Here is a 22,638-nt window from a genome sequence, read left to right as displayed (position 1 = left end):
GTTTACGCTTTTCGATTCCACGTTTAACTGATGATGTGCGTTCCTCAATTATTCCTACACCAATGTCCTGTACCATATTGATTGATATGCACAAGAAAGAACTCGAGTTCCATGCACAATCGCACTCGGTAAATGTCACTTTGGAATAGAATCTTTTCACTAATCAAGCGCTTCCGACGCTCACAACAGGTGCGGTATTTTTTCATAAACCTTTGGTTCGCGGCTACAATTAATTATTATTCTTAGTACTCGATAATAATAACAATAATGAGATAATTACGCTGGAAAACTTAAGCTAATACTTGACTATTATCGTGCACCTAGTTTTAATATGGAGACTTCGCATACAAATAAAATGCACTTTTGCTATGCGATTATATTCGGTTTTAATTCGTTATAGTAATTATGTATTAATCTATTACTAATATGTTATTTTTATGTAATTCGGAACGACTTTTCTTGTTCTAGGAATCCCGTACTCTTGGTGCCATTCAAATTAGAAAACTATTAACTTGTTTTGTTGCGTTTAAAATCAATCGGTTAATTACCCGGAAACCGTAATATAGTTGGTGTACATTAAAATCTTGCGGTTCCCCTATCCGTGTTGTTGTTCTAACGGTATCGGATCTTTTGAGTAGTATTATTTTTATTTTGTTTTACCAATAACACTGGCCGGCCGTCACAAAAAAAACCGGTCTCCATATAAATTGTACAAACGTCACTCTAATGACTGATATCATATACGTGAAGTAACTCGGTGCTGACCAAGCGCCTCTTTTTGTCTGTAAACAAATTGTAAAAGTATGTGGGGCGAGGGTTGAGCCTTGGAGCGAGTCAACTTAAAATTCAATTTTTTTTTTCTTTTCATTTCGGTGTACCTACAAACGCTGTTACATTGAAATCGTAACAAATCGTTTCAAATGACAGGAACGGTCGTCATTCGGAAATGTCTATTGAGATGAAGTCAATAAGCCGTAACAAAGGATACGCCCGCCAATGTATAGTTTCACAGTGATTCTCCTTAAAACTCGGTAGAAAACTCACTTGCCCAGATCCGTAGTAATTCAAATAATTTTTTTAAAAATGCATCGGTGACAGAAAGTATAATATAGTATTAAATGACTGACACTCAATGTGATGGTCTCAATAACGACTTAACATCAACGTTTTCACGGTCATACAAATTGATAGCGTGGTGGCGATTGGTGATGATTTAATTTATTGCGGTATGCCGTATGTGTGTCAATAGACGTTTAGTGTATTGAGTACAAAATAAGTTTGCACGAAAGTGAAAGTCCAGAAATCATCTAGTAAATTCCCAAATGCTCTGTGATCGTTCGATAAGTGTAGTAGAACTATTATTGAATTAAAACAATTGGTGGTGACCTATAGGGTAGGAACCTTGCATTGGAACCGTCAACTGATTTTTAAATAATACTTATTATTAGTTAATAGTTCACGGGCTTTGATTACAACTATCTATTCGCACGAGTTCGTTTGATATGTGTATAACGTATGTATATCTATAATATGTCCAATGATAACATAAGCACGGTCAGTCGAGATGAGCTCGTGCGCCTATCATTGTATAGGTGTTGCACGTGGCCATAAAAAAAATTGTAAATCGGTGACCGCTAGTCTTGCAGATAAAAAAACGTGCATAAACTTATCACACATTATGTAGAGTTTATCATATGGTTAATGCTATAGCCACATTTGTTATAGCCTAAACGCGCCTAATAGTTTGCAAGTGGTGTCGGTCACCGTTTATCTATAACTACTCTTTCCGAATCTATTCATCCACCTTTTACTTATCCTACGGTCTTAACCTCTTATCGGGCTCTCTGACTCTAACGTCCTTCACCAGTTTTATTATTTCATTTCATATAATTTTTTCACCATGCCCAAGAACCAACTCTGTCAATTCATTCACATCAAGTTTAAAAGTAAGGTTAGATTAGGTCACCTTAGACTGAACTCAATAGTAACAAAGGCCGTATTTTTGCATGATATCCATTCAGTAAATTCAGGAGAGTCGAAGTAGGCCCTATAAACAGGATTAAACTGGGCTTTCTAAACCAACTCGAGCTATTTTTATTCTATCGGCCCTTTGGCCATATAGATTATTGGTGGATGATGTCGTTCCTGAAAGTTCGGTACTCTGATCTTATGAGCTTGAGCCGTTTTGGCTTCCAATCAAATATGAGCAAAAATCATCAAAGCACAGAATAGATTATATTCTATGATCGAAGTATCAACTTGGTGAAGATCATTAATACAATTTAATATTTTATACCAATGCTCTGGATAATTGCATTAATCTTTAATTATTGCAATTCTAATATATCTGCTTTCAATTATTTTAAGAAATCCTAGGGCAAATCTTTGGTAGTATGTATTTTTTTCAAAGAAAATCTAGATACCAGTTGGTAAACAAGCGCCATCCCTCCAACTTACTTGTATACCTTTAAACTTTTTAAGAGTACCTATCGTTTTCTTTATTTTATGAAGCTATCCCATCGCTTCTGGTATAGGTTCGGCGCCACTGAACGTACCCACACTAGCATATAATACGGTGTACACACGACACGCGACATACAAACGTGGAGGTTAGCATAATGTTGTTATTGTTGTTGAGTCCATCGAGGTTGGCATAATACAGTATTATATGGGTACGGTGTCAGGTGGCGGCGGTGGGGATGAAAGTGTATGTCCGGGCCGGTCGACAACGGCGGCGCGGCGTCGGGCCGGAGGGGAAAGGAGACGAGATTAGTGGAGGGGAAAGGCGATGAGCCCGGGGACACCCGCAAGACGAGAGAACGTGCGGAAAAAAAAATTATTTAAAAAAAGTGTGCAGAAAAGATTTAGAAAAAAAAAAAAAAAGGGGTAACCCTAGCCAGAGGCGGCGTTCGCATCTCGCCGTCACCGCACCGGTGCGGTCGACGACAACCAACAGAGTTTTACCGTCTCCTCGCGCTCAGTCGTGTCGCGTACACCGTTCGCCGTCTGCATTCTCTCTCACACCGGTCGACCGTTCGCGTGCGCGTGCAGTAGTACATGTGAGCGTCTCTGGTGTGTTCAGTGTGTCTCTCCGCTTGACCTACAATCGTGCACAACTACACACCACAACCGCGACTACGACAGGCAGCTAATATCAGCGTTACCTCTGTATACGAAAACTACCACACGGTTACCGTCGCGTGCCGTCCGGTTTGGCCTTTGAAAATTAAAGTACAACCGACACCGAGAGCCGTCGGGCGAGATAGATTTTTTCTTTTTTTTTTACGTTTGGTGCTGTGCGAAAACATTACCGTATATCCTGTACAATATACGAGTGACCGCGCACCAAACAGTAGTCCTCTGTCGCCGCATCGCTGTCGCCCAACACTTCACTGCATCGCGCCTCAAATGATACCCTGAAACCGGACGCATCTTACAAACACTTGAAAGAGGTAAACGAGCTGGCTGGCGAGCTCTTCTTTTTTTTTTAAGGGGAATATAATTATATGTATATATTTTGTATGTATTTGTAATTCATTAACGCGGAAATTATATATTTTCGGCCTATAAACTCCTCCTTGTCTTTATTAAAAATTAGAAAAAAAAATGAAATCCGTTATTAGCTGATACTCTTGGTTAAAGTCGGTCTTGGCCCAATATGATACTTGCCGGGCAAAAATTAAATATAAGACAATAGTTTGTACTGAAATGTCTTGGTGTTATGAGGGACACCAAAAGTAATCAAAACTGGCGAGCAGAACGTTTGGGTTCTTTCAAGTACACGTGTCTTCCGACTCCCAGTGCTCGCGACCGGTTTTTTTTTACTCCTTCGCAAAACTCTATGTAATATGAAATCCGGTTTCGTATCGTACCTATACCTACCCAGTAACGCACCGAGCATTGTTTTCAGCAGCTGTCTCTAATGCAATCCAGTGAAAAAGCTGTGTCGTGAAATTCCAAAGATTCCGTTTATATAGCATGCGTTGTGACGCTTAAGAACGATATACGGCGAAACCCGTCCTCAGTATTTCGCGCTATTACTATAAGCATCAAGTCATAACCGATTTTATCGTTTAAGTACAAGTACAAGCGTGGATTGCATTTTGAGAACGCGGTAAACGCCACCTGTAGCTGTCGGTCCTGCGGTCGTCTGGTGACTATTCCCACGCACGCTTTCAGCTAGGTTAAGACGTGTTCGTTATCGTAAGGTAATTTTTTTTTTTAATTTAAAAGAAAGAACACTAGAGCGGTAAAACTCAAAATAGATATACGTCGTTAAATCGGTTAACTAGCGTGCAAACTCAACGACACTATCACACTTATCCGATGATGATTTTTAAACGCTTTTCTCACGTTAGAAATCATTTGTAATTCATACACACCAAATGCAATTATTTATACGCCTAATTAAAATTATAGTAGGAGACAGTATTCATACCGTGTAACGCATGTGTTGTTTACACTTTGTCTCAAAACGGATAGTAAAAAAAAAAAAAAATACAAACAAACGTCGCGAATGTTTCACTCGATAAAAAAAACGCGTTTCATGCGTTTCTCAACAGTCTTGTAATTAAATCAAATTTACCGCAAACAAGTAATCTGTAGTCGTAGAAGCATTTTGTTTTTTTTTTGCTAAATATCGTCCACTGTACTTACTACAGACCTGCACACAGTTAGTCTATGGGATGCCGACAGTTATGATGTAACTGAGTTGATTTCATGGATATCCAATATCTACAAGTGTAAACTACATGTTTTACAACTTGCAGTTTTCAGACCGCAAAATATAAAAATTAATACTTCAGAAATATTGTGAAAATGTTTTAAAATATTTTTTACCCAAATTTGAGTTTTAACATAAAAAGAGCAAATTTAAAAATATTTAACTTATCAAAAACAATCACTCTTATTAAGTTGGACATGACAGTTGTAATTTCAAAGGCTAGATTCTGTTAGTCTTGGGCACTGCATTATTTTTAGAATGCTACTTAACTAATGCATTTAAGTAAATCCGACCCTAGAATTTTTCATAAATAAACCGCCCCGAAGTTCTTTAAACTGTTGATGCCAAATGTGTGTGCATCTTCTGATTTTGCATAAACCTAGGCCACATAACTGTTTTATTTATTTAAAAAATATAAATGTATTATTTTAATAATAATAAATGTTCGTTATTTGCGCAAGTAAAAATTGTTATGACGAAAATAACGTTAATTTTGCATTACCTACATGTTCGGTAAATTAATAAAATATTTATTTTACATTATTTACACATCTTGCGGTTTTTCTGACTTGCAATAGATTGTCTGGTCTGACAGCGTTCCGGAATAATTGCACATTTCATTTTCAGGGCTGTTACTTAATATTTTAACTATCTCATTTTAAAAATTTTACTAATTTTTACAAATGACTTCCGGTCCAGTATTGTCGAGTTTATTAATAGTCTTTTTTTTTTTTTGTCATTTCAAATATTAATTTAATAACTAACCAATTTGGTTTGTAACGAATAAACTCTAATTGTTTGTCGCTTTAACGACAGTTAACATGACGGTTTAAATTGATCATCTATTAAAAATAATTTTGATTTGATTTTTAGCGGTACTCCCGGTTTGATGTATCGCGTGTTCTCTCTTTGCTCGTCTATTCTGTGCTGTTTAAAACAACAATTGAAAATTATCATGACTGGTGTGAAAAATAAAAATTTTAAATATTATTATGTTATTTTACTGTATAACCTTCATCCCTAGTGATGTTCAATATCGCTCGTTAACATTGCTAAGTGTATATACAGTTCACGGACATTATATATATATAATGATAATAATACACCGTAATCATATATTAAAATATGTACATGGGTACTTCCGAAACAACATTTAAACGCATCGGCTGTAACCTTGCACTCCATTTTATAACATGTCCACGTAGACAAAATACAGTCGATTGACTAATAATCATTATTGTACTGTGTGTTTTCAAAACCGAGAATGTCACGACTTTATACCCGTTTAATAGTACCACTAGCCGACGACTTGACGCAAAACCGGCCGAAACCGATTAATTACTTACCACCAAGTACATATAACAATATCGTTTGGCTATCGCTGCTACTTCCTTCGGGGGGCCATTGCCTATCATAATATTATGTATACTTCTTACATGCCGGACCCGCGTTGAACCCATTACTACCATTGGCCGTCGGTGAATTTTTATTGTTGTCCTCTACCGGTTTCCAGCGATAGACGGCGGCCTGTAACTGTAATGATAGGTTTAACTATCGCTCTGTTTGGTACTAGAACAGTTTACTTGCAATATAATAATTAATAATATTATATTGCTGTTGTCGTTAAATACAACCGGTGCGGATTAGTCAGAATTAGGTCCCGGAATCAAAAAATCTGTAGAAAAAAATTACACTAGACCCAACGGTAAAATAAACGTTTGACTGCCAACATTGTTGATACATCTGTTATGATAAAATATGTTTGTTAATTTTGTAATATATGTCCGGTCCGTGTAGTGCATCATTTGGGATTATGTTGGCCAAACACAAGGAATTCGGCGAAAACAATTTTTCGGTACGTTTAAACGTCAACCTTGGTCGCGGTTCAAATATACCGGATTTGTTTTGACCACAGTCTTGTGTAGACTAGTCTATTCTATACTGTAACGTTCAATGACTCGGCGTAAATGTCCGCAGCAGTCGTCTATGTGTATGGTTATGATGATGATCAATGATCATTGTTCAATAAAATGTCGTTAAGTATTATATTTTATTTTATCATGACCCAAAATTGTTGGCGTAACGTATCGTTCGATTGATCAACAATTTCCACAAGTAGTTGTTTTGAAAATTGATTCTGATATACACTCCAAGTATGACTGGGGTATAAGTATGGCTTGCGGTCGCACATCCCTACCGTTAGGACACCCACAAGGGGAATGGTTAAAGGGACTCACGGTTTTGGGGTTCGAAGCACAGATAAGGAAAACTTTAAACACATAAAAATTGTTCGTTTGTGATTTTAGATTTTTATATGGACACACTATATAAAAACCCCTTTTAAAACACTGTTTTCGCGTCTCTCTATTGTCTTTTTATCAATTAGAATATGAATTTATTTTAGATATTTTGAAAAAAAATGACCAAACAGTGTTTGTTGTTGCTCAATAATAATTTTATATTCAAATATTGATACGCATTTTTACAAAAACAACTTTTGTTTTTTAGATTCTCTAAAATGTTGTAAATTTAGGGCCCGGAAGATTTGTATTTTTTTTTAATTATAACAGGAAATAATTTATTAAGAAACACAAAAAAAGATTTAAATCAATTTTGGGTAGTCCAAAAACATAATTTTTTAATTTTTTTGTTCATCTCGCGACCATTCTGTCCTAAATTATAAACCATTTAAACTCATTTTTAAATACTTGAAGTAATCTTTATTAAATGTTATGGTAATTATGCATGAATTTAGTTACTTAACAAAATGTTTTTTAAGTAAAGGTAATTTTTTCAGTTATTACACATTTAAATCATTATTTTTCATCATTAGACAATATTTAGTACATTATTTTGTAGGTAATGATCCGTTGTTTTGAACGTAACTTTCTTGAGATTATTTTAGGCCTCAAACTTCCGAGTGCTGACTACTTTAATAACAGGTACGATAAGACGGATAACCGTTGAATAAAAATTATTTATATTATTTTATGTGGAGTTTTAGTGAAAAAATGACGGACGGCGCGCAAACGTTTAGCGAAATAATAAAAAAAAGCAATAAGATTGTATAATACAATAGTATGTTTGACGTTTCTTTATAATTATTACTTATAATCGAACATGTCTGATGTACAATCAGCCATCAGCCATAACCGAATACCAATCAAGTCACGTTTTAGTGAAATAAAATAGGTATATACATATATTTTTTTTTTTTAACAGTTGTAAAATCTGCGTTGCTTCTCATAATCGTGGGTCATAGTTTAAAAAATTCTACGTCAGCGGGCTATATTGAGTATATTATAAAATACCTATGTCCTATACCCATTATGCTTAACTGATTACCGCATTGATACGAGCATTGTCCGTGCTACATTCATGTTCATGTATTGAGGTAATATAAGCTTCGGGACTTTTAAATTATAATATTAATAATATAATACCAAAGCGATATTGCTTTACCGTCACCCGAAGATATTACACGATGGGTCTTACGACATCCTATATCATCTCTTAGCGGTTAAGTCAATATAAGTAATAATATTTATTTACTATCTCTCTCTCTCCCTGACTGAAGCATATTATTATCATGTTTAGTGCATTTATTTTTATTATTGTTAATGTTATTATTATTATCATACCTAACCGGGTTCAATTTCTTAACCTCGGTCGGTATAAACACACTCTAGGATGTGCGTTGTATCCGCTTGTGTTAGTAAACAAACGCGCGGAGACACACAACAGCAAACAATGTTTACACGTTTTTTATGTGATTCCCACTAAAAAAAAAACTCACAATAACGCAGCTACCTAACGTCCTAACCTAATATATTGAACATGAAAGAGTCGTTTAAAGAATATTAGGAACTAGGTAGTAGTAATACGTGTCAAAATCTGGACAAGCTACTTTACACTTTAATAAGTTTCAGACATTTTTTTAAACAATTTATCGCGAAAAAGTTTATATTACCCAATTTGATAAATTCATATGTAAAATAATTTTAAATTATACCTATATATTATATATGATTTGGAAATTGTTGACCAAAAAAAAAAACAGACAAAATATACTTAGAAAATAATGAATGAAATAACAATGTTTAAAAACAACAAGGATTGATCTAAATATGTAATAAGTTTTAAAGAATGACATTAAAATGTATTTTTATTTAAAAAAACAACTCTTATGTGTAAACACACACACACACACACTTAGAATAGGTTACTCATAACCTAACCAAAATAATGTATACCATCAAAATATTTAAAAAAAACAATTCAACTATACCTATACATTCTATAAAACGGAAAAAATAAAATATGCTTTCTCAGCTCCACATTGAAGCGATATACAACTTAAAGACAAATTCTTTAATTTAAAAAAATATTTAAATTTAAATTGAAAATGCATCAATATTCTTGTGGTATGCAGTAAGCGGTTTTTTCTGTGGCTTATCACATGGTTAATGCTGCACCATTATTCGGATTAATTTTACATTACTTATTTTGTCAATGTGAAGAGTGCTTCAGAGTTCAGTCCTAATAATAATTCGGATGGCTTAGAAAAGCGCTATTTTTTTTTCTGTAAGTCATTACCTAACCCGGAATAATTATAAGTATAGTTGTATACTACACTATTTAGTGTTCACCCATTTGCCCGTTGTTAGCTTAGTTTAGTGAGGAGAGCTAGCCTTATCGCAAAATCATAACTGACGCGTTCCTTGGTACGGTCTATACAAGAAATATTGCGATTTATCGAATCGTCTAAACGTGCCAAAACTGACTTGAGAATTTAAGATTAAACGCCGATGAAGCAGTAAATCCTAGAATAATATATCTACCTATTGTTAATAATAACATTAAACGCGTCCACTATCTCCTGCTCGACGTCATGGTAATAACTACTAACCTAACCTAACCGAAGATGTGGATTCATGTTTCATTTCTCGTAAACAAAATACCTATACTCATCAACACTGCTCATCTTCGCAGCACAAGTCTTTCGACGCCGCTGTCTTTATCGGGGTCAGAGGTGTTCTAAACAAAATCAAGTGCCGGTTCTGGCCGTTGATTTAAATCTGTAGAGGAGGAACATAATATAGTCACGCGACAGTCGAACAAACCAAGTTTTCTAGTCTGACATAACTACCGTCGTTTTCCCTATTAGGGACTTTGACTGACCGTCACTTTCACGATTTGCCAGTGTCGTGCAAATAATAATAATATATGTGCGCTGTAAAACGCGTTTAAGCAAATTATCGCCTGTTTGTCTGTCGTTCTCTCTTTACCACCGCCACAGGTTTAAATTAACTGTGTTCTTTATGTCGGCCGAGATGACCCAACCGCTGTCGTGGCTTCGTTTTCTTTGGCAATTAAAACGATGATAATATACTAAACACTAGCTGGCTCAGTCAAACGTGGACCGAGGAAGAGAAAGACGGAGAGAGAGTGATGACCTTGTCCTCCAACGGCGTCGCGGATGATATAATTGCTTGTGTTTTGGCAACTGGGAAGTAACCATTACTCGTGGGACGATTGGAGTTTAAAAAAAAAAATACAATAATATAGTACTGTAACAAAATGCGTAACGAGACAAACCCAAACGCTGCAAACCGATTTAGGCGTAATATTGTAATATTTTTTATCATGTATGATATTATTATAAGCTGTACGATGTGTAACCGTGAAAAATATGCGTTAATATTAATTTTTTTCCCCGCCGACTTTGCAAAACTAAGAGTAGAGTGATTTTTTTCATTTCTAACCTTGGTCGGGTTCAAGATGAAAACTCTACGGACACGCGTAATTCGTCTTTCTTTTTCTTCCCCTCCCGACAATTTTCTCGTGCGTGAAATCCACCCAAAATAAAAAAAAACAATCACAATCACAATGTATTTTTCCGAAGGATTTTGGAAGCGATAAAAAAATATCAACAATATTACATGCTCAACAATAACAAACGCACGGTGATAATTCGACCGAGAAAGGTCTCGGTCAATTAGTTTTTTACACCGTTTAAGATACTAAAATTATTCAAACGCGTTTTTGACCGTGTACAAGGAAGTGATAAATGTAGTATATATTATTATAATTTATTTATGTACACTAATCGACGATGTAGAGTTTGATTTTGGACGTGCCATTTGTACTAATTATTACTATAATTTCTCTGTTTATAATCGATATTTTATTATAATGTTATTAAGGAAGTCTATTAGGCTAGGAGTTATCCGCCGTTAAAACACTACCGTGTGCGATCGGTCGCGGTGGTTTTATATTTTATTATATTAACCATAATACACATATTATTATATTGTCGGGTTAGGTCCTGGAACTACAGTTAATTACAATTTTTTTTTTTTTGCAAAAACCGGTTGGGCGCCCAACGCAGAAACGACTTTTCTCGGCTACACAACACACACGTGTTATTATCGTGTACTCGGTTTTTTATTTTTATCTCCGACCGAGGTCGGTATTTTTTTTTTAATGTTTTTTTTTTTACCGCTACACTGTTGTACCGTCGACGACCTTTATGATAATAATGATACGGCGCCATTGTGGTGCCAGTCGGAAGGACTCTAGTTTATTGATTCGTTCGTTTTGTTTACATGTTCGCAGGGTCGTTGTTGGATCATCGGAAATGGTGGCGTCCGCTGACCGCCGAGAGAGTTTCGGCGTGGACGGCAACATATTCCACCGGAAGTCGAGCAACAAGGAGAAGTCGTCCGATGTGGCGGTGTACACGATATCCGTGGTGGGCGGATACGAAAACCAAGGGTTCAAGCAGGACGAGCAGTCGGGCAACGGGCTGGCCAAGCCGCCGCCGATCGGCGACGATGACGGCAGCGACGACCATCTGCCCAAGGGCAAGTTCAAGATGTCGCCCAAGGAGAAGTGGCGGATCCTAAAAAACGTGAGCACCATCAGCCTGGCGTTCATGGTGCAGTTCACCGCGTTCCAGGGCACGGCCAACCTGCAGAGTTCGATAAACGCCCGCGAAGGCCTGGGCACCGTTTCGCTGTCGGCAATCTACGCGGCGCTGGTGCTCAGCTGCATATTCGTGCCCACGTTCCTCATTAAGCGGCTGACGGTCAAGTGGACGCTGTGCCTGTCACTACTGTGCTACGCGCCGTACATTGGCGCCCAGTTTTACCCGAGGTTCTACACGCTCGTGCCGGCCGGCGTGCTGGTCGGTCTGGGCGCCGCGCCCATGTGGGCCGCCAAAGCCACGTACCTGACACAAACCGGCGCGGTCTACGCCAAGCTCACCGACCAACAGGTCGACGGCATCGTCGTCAGGTTCTTTGGGTTCTTCTTCCTTGCCTGGCAGACCGCCGAACTCTGGGGAAACCTCATCTCCTCACTGGGTAACTATATACAACTTTCTAATATACATATACCATTTCAAGTATAGCCCATTTTCTAAACTCTGAAAGAAATTTAAAAAATAATCGTAGCCCTAAGTTGTAGCAAACCCGTCTCTCCAACCGCTACATAAAAAATAATCAATACTATACAATAACACTTACACAAAATACACTTTTTATAAAAAATAATAACTTATGAAAAATGAAATGGTAAAATGTGACTGTCTAAAACTTGACCTAGAATCGTCTGATCATTTGAAGACAGACGGGGAGCATAAAGTGGGTGTTTTTATTCGCTTTGCACTTCTACTAAAGTAAAAGGAATTGTTTATAAGATTATAGGCTTGAGGTCATCGGTAATCCGATTGAACCACGGTTTACACCCCAGTTGTTCGCCGCTATTCTATTTAGATGCGGCCAGTTCCTACAAAATGAGCATCGTTTTCAACACAAAACTGCGTGTACTTGTCGGCCTTATAAATTAACATATGCTGATCGCAGCTCGTAAATCATTTCACGACAAATGCGTTTAATGTATAGACTTCGTGAACTTTTTCTAACTAACGCGCACAATGCGATACGGTAAAGCCCTTTCGATAGGTAAACGTCAAGGACGAATGTTTATTATTGTACAATTACTGTTGGTGCCCTCCATATCTGTGGACAGCATGGGAAACGACGCTGCCGACCGGCAAATAACGCATTGGTACGGTAAAATCATTAGGCGCGTTTAATTAACCTGCAAAATATGTGGCGATGACCTACCCAGAAATCATTTACCAACTCAAAGCCGACGGTCGTTAAGTAATTCCGAAATTCGAGTTAATCCAAACAATAATGGTTACAAGGCGAAATAGAATTCTTTTGGTTTATCGTGTGAACGTTTTTTTTTTATGGAATTCAAATGAGCCATATTTTGTCGGAAAACTGAAGGAAAAATACTCGCACTAATTACGAGGAAGGTGAAAATCAAGGAAGGCATTGCCGAATAACAATTATTTTGTTGCGCTACTCGCTAGTTGCCCCATTTCGGGAAATAACTAAGCAAATAATAACAATGTACCATCACATATTAAGTTCCGCGATTAAAGTCAAATGTTATATACCTACATAGTAATAAATAAGTGGCTTACAATTTGAAACTAAAATAAGTAGTATTATATCAACGATTATTTCAAATATTATTGCTAATACATTTAAAAATTGAACCACGCCAAGCTAAAGGAGAAATAGTTATTACACAGAGTCATCGTTGTACCATATGTATTTGATAAAATACATACAGATAATTCATACTTTATACGTCGTACAATATGTCGAATATATTTATAATGTGTGTTTTCGGTTATATCGGTGAAAATAAATTACAAAACCGGGGGGGGGGGTTAGGAGTTTAGGTAGGGAGAACACCGTCCGGGGGGGAAATATGTGGGACGCGTTATTGCGCGCGAGCCAGGGGACCCCTCCTGTGTATGCTGTTGGTGTTTATAAATATTATTGTTATTATTAATACTATATTTACTATCAAGTGTTGGTAACGGGACTTTTGCGTTTTGCACAGTATTGTCTAGTGGCGCCCACGGCGGTGGCACCGGCGACAACAGCACCATGCTGTCGGAAGAGGAACTGCGGCTGTGCGGTTCGAATTTCTGCGTGATGGGCAATCACGCCATCGACAATCTGGAGAGACCGCCCGACTCGGAAATATTCGAGATCAGCACCATTTACTTGACCTGCATAGTGGTCGCTACCATCATCATAGCCGTGTTCTTGGATCCGCTGTCCAGGTAAACAAAACAGAAAAAAAAAATTACTCTGTGATAAAAAATACATTGTCTACCTTGCCCCCCCCCCCCACACTACCAAAGTCCAAAAAGCGTTGTCGCCATATCGAGCACGCATGCGATATCCCCATTACCCACTGTAGTAGCAGCGGTGGTTAACGTTTGAAGGGCAATTGCCAATTTGGGAAAAATACACTACTTTAGTAGTAAATAAAAATAGGAACGGGCATTTAGGCAACATATTATATTATAACAACAAGTGTCCTGTAGTCAGATTGGTTGATTGTTATTTATCGATAGTAAACTTGTCTTCGTAAAGATAGTTTAAAAGTTGAGTCATCAAATGGGTCAAAACAGCATGGAACTTTTGAAATTAATCCCGTTTTATAAGACAATTGTAATTACATTTTTAACAACAAAATTCTTTTATAACAGTTCTATTAAAACAACATTTTAAAGTTTTCAATTTTTTAAAATAAACTACAAAGTTTAACATTTTACTTTATATTTTGAATTGTTAGTAAAATTAACTAGAAAATGTTTTGTAGTATCGGTAGTGGTGTTGCTTTTAAATCTGTTCTAAGCTCTTTTTAAATAATTCATACTTTGAGACTGTTTAATAAAAGTCTTAATCGATTTTTTATGTGGAAACTTTAAACAAAACTTATAACTTTATTATCTTTGGTTTTAAAAAAATGTTATACATTTAATAATATATCCTATTAAAAAAATTCTAATCAAAACAAACACAATCAAGACTTGATATTTTAGCTTCGATGCGATGCTGAGACACGGTATTAATATTACAATGATGTGGTTTTTCCTTTTTATTAATAATTAATAGTTCTAATTATTAATAATCATTCAATTTTCCAAGTGATTGGGTCAGGTTAGGTTAGGAGCTTGAAGGGTTCGGGTTCGATTCCTTTGCACTGTTAGGAGATCACCCTTATTACTTACAATCAGTTGGTAGACAACAATGATTACAGCCTCCGGTACAGTAATAAAAGTGTGTAAGTAGCTGTTAATATGTATATAAAAACAGACGATTTGTCAGTCTAATAAGGCGTCATTGCAAACATCACTGAGACAACAGCGGTAATATTTACATGTTGTGTGTTGGCTTTCCATATTTACATTTTTCTGCGAGAAATTTCCAAAACAAGAACATTATCGTTGACCGCTTGTCCTGAGTAAAACGCGTACCCCAGCGTTGTTGGTCTTTCATGCAATGCCCCTTGAGCGTTATTAGATGTCACCAGTGACCAGACCGAATGTCTCATCACGCTTTAGCGCAGTTCGTTAGCCCGTGATTAGGTCGACCTTATACTCGGGCCTAAGGTCGTTATGGTTGGCCGTGAACACGCGACAATTTGGATCCGATATTATAAATGTACCTATATTACAATATACTCATACCAATCGGGCGAAACGATAATATTATACGGGATTCGACTAAAACAAGTATTTACCGGAATCCGAGGAGGAGTAATATATGTGTACAGTCATGCGGGATGATATAGTCGTGCGTTATCGAAGAGCTCTCCAGACACCGTTATGTAGTTGGAAAAAAAAACTTGCGCCAATAAGTGATTCTTGAGTAGGTAAGGAAAAGCCACGGAGGCGCACACGCGCACAATCGTTAAGAATAATTACCTCAGGAACCGGATAGGACATATTATATATGTATGTATATTTTAGTTTTTTTTTCCACAACCAGATTTGACCTCTCGGCATCGCCGGCACGCCGTATACAAGCAAAACTCACTGTATATACAGGGTGTCTCGCTAAGATTTGCCAGACGGACGACGGTTATGTTGCCGTTGTTTGAAAATCGACGACGATTATAATATTATCACACTCAAGTCTGTTTTCCAACTAAGGTCTACCCGGGAAAAAACTAGTGTAACTTTAAAAAAAAAAAACCTGTCGAGTCTGTCCGGGCGAAACGGTCTCACCTTCTTCTCTCTTGTTACTCTAATTATTAAACCAGCTGTGAGTAGTTTTTTTTTACGCGCCATGTTAATGTATACTGAACAATAAACTCCGTGGCTCGGCACTATCACAACGAAGGCACATTCCAAGATTCAGAAAGTCCACCTGTCAAAGTCCTTTTCGTTTATGGCACTAAAGCGATTTTTGAGCTGTACTATGACGATTATGAATGGTTTGCGCCGGTTTTGCGCCGTGCTTATGAGATAACCGTCTGGACCAACTATAATTTATAGAGATGATGATCTCTAGGACTAATGATGATCGATGATGATTTTCATGCGAGTCCGACTATTGACCGTTTCAGACAGTATCGTTGAAACGTGTGGTCGACGTTCGTGACTGCTATACTCGCTGACCGACGCTATAAGAAAATATATTGTAATTTATAATATGTTTTTCGACCTTGACGGGTCTATCCGATTTTTCGACCCGTCGCGACAGCGTCGACGTACGCTTAACCCATTGACGTCCAGCATAGCTCGTGTCTTTGCACATACAAATATATTTGATTTTACCGTTACCGAACAACAACCTTTTATACACGAGCGCAATACTTATAATAATGTAAACAATATTACCTAGATGTCCTTGTTCGTTTAGAAGTACCATCAGCACTATCCTGGTAGTTAGTTTTTGTTTGCTAAAAATCAGTATAACCAGCCTAACCAACCTGACTTTCATTTGGTAGATCTTTGTAATGGATATTTTAAAACTACCATTGTTGCTCGCTTAAATGTGATTGTTTTGCTTTTCTCACAAGACAATTATTTGTGGTGCTTCCTACTCGATCGGTGAGTATAATATGAGGTTCCCACTCTACCTCTACCCCTGGCGGTTAAACTTTGCGGGCACTTTGGTCTTATACCTCGGCCGGTTCGACGCTGCCCTCGGGCAGATACCGCTATTACAAACTTATAATTAAAAAATCAGTCTGCGAAGTGACCGGCTACCAAAATACTTCCTAATAATATTCGAGGATCGTAATATGACCTTATCGGCAGACAAGTACAAGGACTGAACGCGATTATTTTGTTCGCGTGCCTATAAATGCCGGCCGGCATAACACTTTGATTGGCAACATAATTTGTTTTCCGCACAGAATCCACTAATATATAATTATCATATCGAAAAATACAACCGAGCATAAAATATACTTAATAACTAATCTTATGCGTTAAGCTCGGATTACCGCCGTTCGACCGATGTATAGTTTTCAACCAATGGGTTTCCGAATAAATTACATCAAGGTGTACCCTTAATGCGCGTTTAAAGATAATATGATAATGTGTAACGTTTCCACGCTAAGACCGCCTTGACTATCCCATTAATATAAATGTATTTTTCGCCAATCGCTTTTAGGACTACCGACGTTTAAACCAGTGCCAATGCCTTCCAGACACGTTTTCTCGTCACCAGTGTCTACGCCTTGCTAGCGTTCGAGTTCTCGGCTTCAAGGTGTCCATATATAGGTGTATGTATAATGTGTATATGAAGAGTACGAGTACATGTATTTAGGTACAACGGTTACTCATACACATGTTAATGCTCTGTGTTTTTTTTATTTTTTATTAACGAAATCTGCTAACCGTTTGCGCAAATTATTTTGCGACTTAAACCCTCGAGGCGAAAAAAGTGGTTTGTATAATAATTACCGTAATATCTATACATAATAGAGCGTGATTAATGGCCATCATATTACTTATGTCTAATGTCTATATCTGACATACTATCTACTTACAAAACTTGCTTATCTTGAAACGATTAATGCGTTGATTTTGGTATAATTATTATTCCATCTTTTATACAACTTTACGTAGAAAAATAAATCAATAAGCTTCTCTTTTTTTCTTATAAAACAATTTTAAGTATTCGAAACATTTTTATACTTTTGGAACAAACTATTATTTCCAAACAGGTTAGGTTTCAAATAAACCCTGAAAACAAGCATTCTTACAGAAGGAACTGATAAGACAAATCTCTTCTGTATTTTGCCTGTTATCTAAAATACTAATATTGTACTAATCGGCAAAAAAAACTAGAACCCTTTCAGTTCTCACCACTTCAATAACATGTCGACTATATTTCATATATTTTCTTACTACTCGAATATAAATTTACATAACATTAAAACTATTTTACCACTATTAACAAGAAACGGTTTTAAAAGTAGGTGATAATATAAATACTTTTATATTCTCGGTTGCCACCGGTTGCAACGGCCAATCAGTTGGCACAGAAGCGTGGTAGATTAACGCGGTTTCGTAAACAGCAAAAAGGGCATCTCGTTTAGGTAAACAACAAAAGTTGATTGTATTGTAACTTACAATGTACTTGTGTTATATATTATGTATATTATACAAGGCTAGCGGGCGGGGGCGTAACGCTTTGGTAATTATAACAAATTCGGCGTTACTAAATCATTTCAAAAAGACTCGAGTTGTTATACAAGAAGGAATCGGCTTGCGTGCGTCACGAATCGCACAAGTACTGCACACACAAACCTGACGTTACCGTAGAAGACAATTTTAAAGACGGTGCAGCGTGACGCCAACAACTCGGTACAGGTTAGCGCGATGACGTTTATAGTGTTGAAAATAAAAATAAAAAACCGTCGATTTTTTTATCTTGTCGCTGTTCCCAACGTGCATGCATACGTTATTCTACATTTGTCGCTGTAGTAAATTTTGTTTTTAATAATATTATTACTCGTATGCTCTCCTGGCGATCGCCGAACAAAATCCGTCTGATCCTCGCGGTGAAAGTCTTCGAGCGGCTGACGCGTAATCCGTTTGAGTCGTTGTCCATTGTGCCACTATACATTATTTATATACTTTTATATTATTTTGTCTGTTTAGATACACGTATAGATATAATGTAGTGTACTTATGATATTATGTGTTATTATCATTAAGCCACCGTGTGTGAGGGGCGGAGTCACACTGGTATGTATAGGTACTGTGCTAATGAAATAGCACTTGGTCGTTTTTCACTGGCGCCGACCAGAAACGTTTGTCTATAGTCATCGCTATGTCGAATACAAGCAGAGTTCAAAAAGTTGTAACGTTTTTAAATCGATCGTCAGTCATGTTAGTTTTTCTTAAGTGTTTCAAGCCTAGTGACAAGTATACCGAAACCCCGTTCGGTCCTGCGATAACTTGCACCCTAGCGTAGACAGATGTCATGGTATATTACTATACAAATAAGGCCCTGGTGTTCTGCCGAGAAGTGTCTATGACTGAAAAAGCAGTCCGTCTTTGTCCAAACCCGTAATTTAAATATTTCAACCCTTATATCACTTTAAATACCTTACATTAGACAATTATAAAATGCGAAACTTTTTGTTAGATAAAAATATATAGTTGCACAGTTGATGATTATAATATATAGTTGGTGATTAGTAAAATAACGCGTTTCACTCGATAACTATGAATATTATAAAATATTATTTATAACCAAACATAATCTATGATGTATTAAAATAAAACTATATAACAATAAGCCATTTGCAATATCGCGGACTGAGAGAGAAGTGCAGGAATCTTTACCTAGCTTAAATTATCAATAATTTACCATCATTTCATCAACTTTTCTATGCATTACTAATTACTTTGGTGTACTAATTCTAATATAATATAATACATATTTTTTGTATGTTTGTAGCGATTAATATAATCATATCCGATGTAACCGCAGTACTAATAACAACAATTATTATTAATGTTACAGCTGTAATATTGGTTTCCAATTGATTTCGATTCGCCATAAACATTATATTATGGATCTATTAACATTGATTACTTATATTATATATATATATATATATATGTATGTAATCTCTGAAGAGTAACGAGACGTTTAAGTTTTAACACCACGATTGTGCAACGCGTCAAATCGGAATGGCTCAATAAAAAACATATAACCGCATGTTTTGCAAACATTATTATGAATTATAATAATAATGTGTACGAGTTGTGTTAATTAAGCGCAGGCGAACCCGTCAGATTGACCTTAAACGAGGCGTTTAAACTAAGTAATTTTTCACACCGATTTTTTCGGAAATTTGTGTACTTGTACTTACAAGTTAGCCCGTTATTAATAATAATAATAATAATAGGTACACCAAACGACTTAGACCGCATGTAGTTTTCGGATTATTTTTATCCAATTTCCCGGCTGACCCAAACCCGTTTTTACATTCAAATATTTATTTTAATTAACCATTCAAAAAGCGTATGATATTATACAACTATAACGGTAGTCCTACTTTGCTGGTACTGGTACGATCAATTAACCATAGCCTAGTGTTCGCATTTAAATTTCCCATGATAATTAATTTAGAACATATTAAAATTGATATCGAAACATTATTACATACGTTGTGTACATTAAAAATTGTAGCAGTTGTTTTGGGTCAACTAAAAAATATACACATCTTTTCGTGTTATAAATGAACTACATTAATATATATGTGTGAATCAACTTGAGTAATCCCACGGTGTATTGTAGTGGATTGCTTTAAATTCATTATCTTTGAAATATATCTGCGCGTGTCTGAATTAAATGACCATTACTATAATTTTTAACGCTTACCAGTCGCATGATTATAAAAAAATGAAGAAGTACCTAAACCTGTCCAATAAAAATAAAAACTCAACAACGGTAAAAAAAAATGCCGAGTTCCACTGTTAATGGCGATTGAATTGATGTAGAACTAAATGCACGTTTTATTAACAGGTTAAGATTTTATTTTATACCATGTTTGCAATAACATGGGTTGAGGATGAAGGCTCTGACTGAGGTGCGGTTCCACTCAACTCTGAGTAAAATAATCAACAGCTAACAGTGATTTTTGCATGCGTTTCAATCGGTGCCTTTGAAATATGATTAAAAACGATTGACGACGTCAAAATTACATTAATAAATTAATACACTTTTGAATTAAACACAAACCATTATCTTTCAACGTATACTAAGACACTAGTTGTATTGTCTAATGTTGAAATAATCACTCGGCCGTTTTTTGCTCGAGACTGGCGCTGGACAATGTAAAACTATTTCAAAACCAAAAACTGACTTGTATATTATATTTTTTGTACACGCCATTTCCGACACTATAAGTAGTTCGATAAGACAAACGCAAATCGTGCCGAATTATGTCATATCATCCAACGGTACTATACTACTATTATATCATACAGCCGAACTATATTCTGTCTTATGCGTTTGAAAACATGAGTCGCCCTTTTTCTGTGTATGCAATTTCGTATTCACTGCATATGTGGTTGCTCGTAGCACACATACCTATTCTCTGTATAAATGTATAGAATTATTATTAATACTATTTGCTGTTTTAATAGTAAATTAAATCAAAATCGTACTAGGATCTTTCGGCGGTCGCACATACATGTTCGGCATCTAGTTTTTGACTTTAGCTTACCTCACGCACTGTTTAACATTTCACACGCGATACACATAAGTGCTTTCTGTGTTGGGTAACCGGTCATGCTACATATTATACATAAACTTACACATATAACGATAGAATCATCCGCAGATACAGTAGCAGTAATATTGTAACTAGAACTAGACAATTGGTCGTTATTCATTTGTATGCAAGCCGAACCAGCAGCGTGCCACCTACGGACGAAATTGACTTTTCGGTTATTCTTAACATATCTGGTTAGATAAAACAGAAGTTACAAAATATTGAAAAATTATTGTTATTGTTGTAATTTTGTTCTCGTTGAACCGCCGGCATCTGCATTCGAATTTGCACCATTAACAATAACAAACACAACCATTTGTTTGGGACCAAGGTTTAAAGTTCAAAGAAAAAATAATAACTAATGTCGTTTTTAAACATTTTAGAAAAAATATTTGTATAAAAAAATTATAAATATAATTACTATACTATGTATAGTTAACCCTTGCTAAGAAGTCGTTGGACACATTTACTCAGTTTCTTTAAGCACTTACTCTACTTTGCATATTTATTATTTTAGTAAAAATAGAATAGATTGTTAATGACCTAATCTGAATTAATTAGCACTGCTAAATGATTGGATATTCCATAAAATGCAAATGTTCACTAAATTACTAAAATGTCAAACTCTCCTGGTGGGTATAATATTATGGTAGGTTAGGTTATGAAATCTATGTAAATTTTAGTTACTGAATTAAACCAATCATTTTTATATTAATGTATGGTACAAAGTATTTATACTGGATATCCTAATTAAAAACTAGGTACTTCTTTTTTGCGATCTGTGTTTTCGTCATTCGTTATATTTATTATAATAATATACAACATTAATGTGTTATCGCGGGTAACACCGGTAGTGCTAAACCGTATCGTATCTGTACGGTCACACGCTAAGAATCGATCAACCGCTGCTATCAGATCTCTTTGGATCTCTGCCATGTAGAAATCTGTCTCATTATCATTTGCAACGTGTGAAAAATAGTTAAGCGTATGCACGGTGTACAATACATTTTAAAAAAAATGTGTTCGCTTCGAAAATGTTGCATCCGAATTATTTCTTATATTGACTTTTGATCAGTTTCCTGTTTGGGAATATACCGCTTATCAACATAGCTGCGATGAGCGTCAAAAATTAATTATAAGTCAAAAGTTAGATTAGGATAGATTAAGTATGCATCTTATAATTTACATCTCATTGGTCACGTGCTAGTCTGTTTCGACACTTTTAGCTTCGACGCAGAGCTGAGAAGGCATTTTATGACATATGTAACTGAAAATCATACAAC

General features: G+C 36.2%; 1 protein-coding gene across 1 annotated transcript in view; it reads left to right on the top strand.

Annotated features, from left to right (window-relative positions):
- Positions 1–2,941: 2,941 nt before the first annotated feature.
- Positions 2,942–22,638, top strand: part of LOC126834502 (UNC93-like protein) — a 36,739-nt gene continuing 17,042 nt past the window's right edge. Inside the window, exons 1-3 of the mRNA XM_050566464.1 lie at positions 2,942–3,452; positions 11,342–12,090; positions 13,652–13,877. Coding sequence (XP_050422421.1) covers positions 11,364–12,090; positions 13,652–13,877 — 953 coding nt within the window. The 5' untranslated portion in view covers positions 2,942–3,452; positions 11,342–11,363. The remainder of the gene's footprint in view (positions 3,453–11,341; positions 12,091–13,651; positions 13,878–22,638) is intronic.

The sequence above is a fragment of the Adelges cooleyi genome, unplaced genomic scaffold (assembly GCF_023614345.1).
Source record: "Adelges cooleyi isolate 19-005CV unplaced genomic scaffold, UGA_ACOO_1.1 ACOO_flye_CR_arks_rails_tigmint_CR_PRNA_21, whole genome shotgun sequence".
Classification (NCBI taxonomy): domain Eukaryota; kingdom Metazoa; phylum Arthropoda; class Insecta; order Hemiptera; family Adelgidae; genus Adelges; species Adelges cooleyi.
Note: the sequence above shows the minus strand (reverse complement) of the source record. Positions and strands in the feature narration are given on the sequence as shown.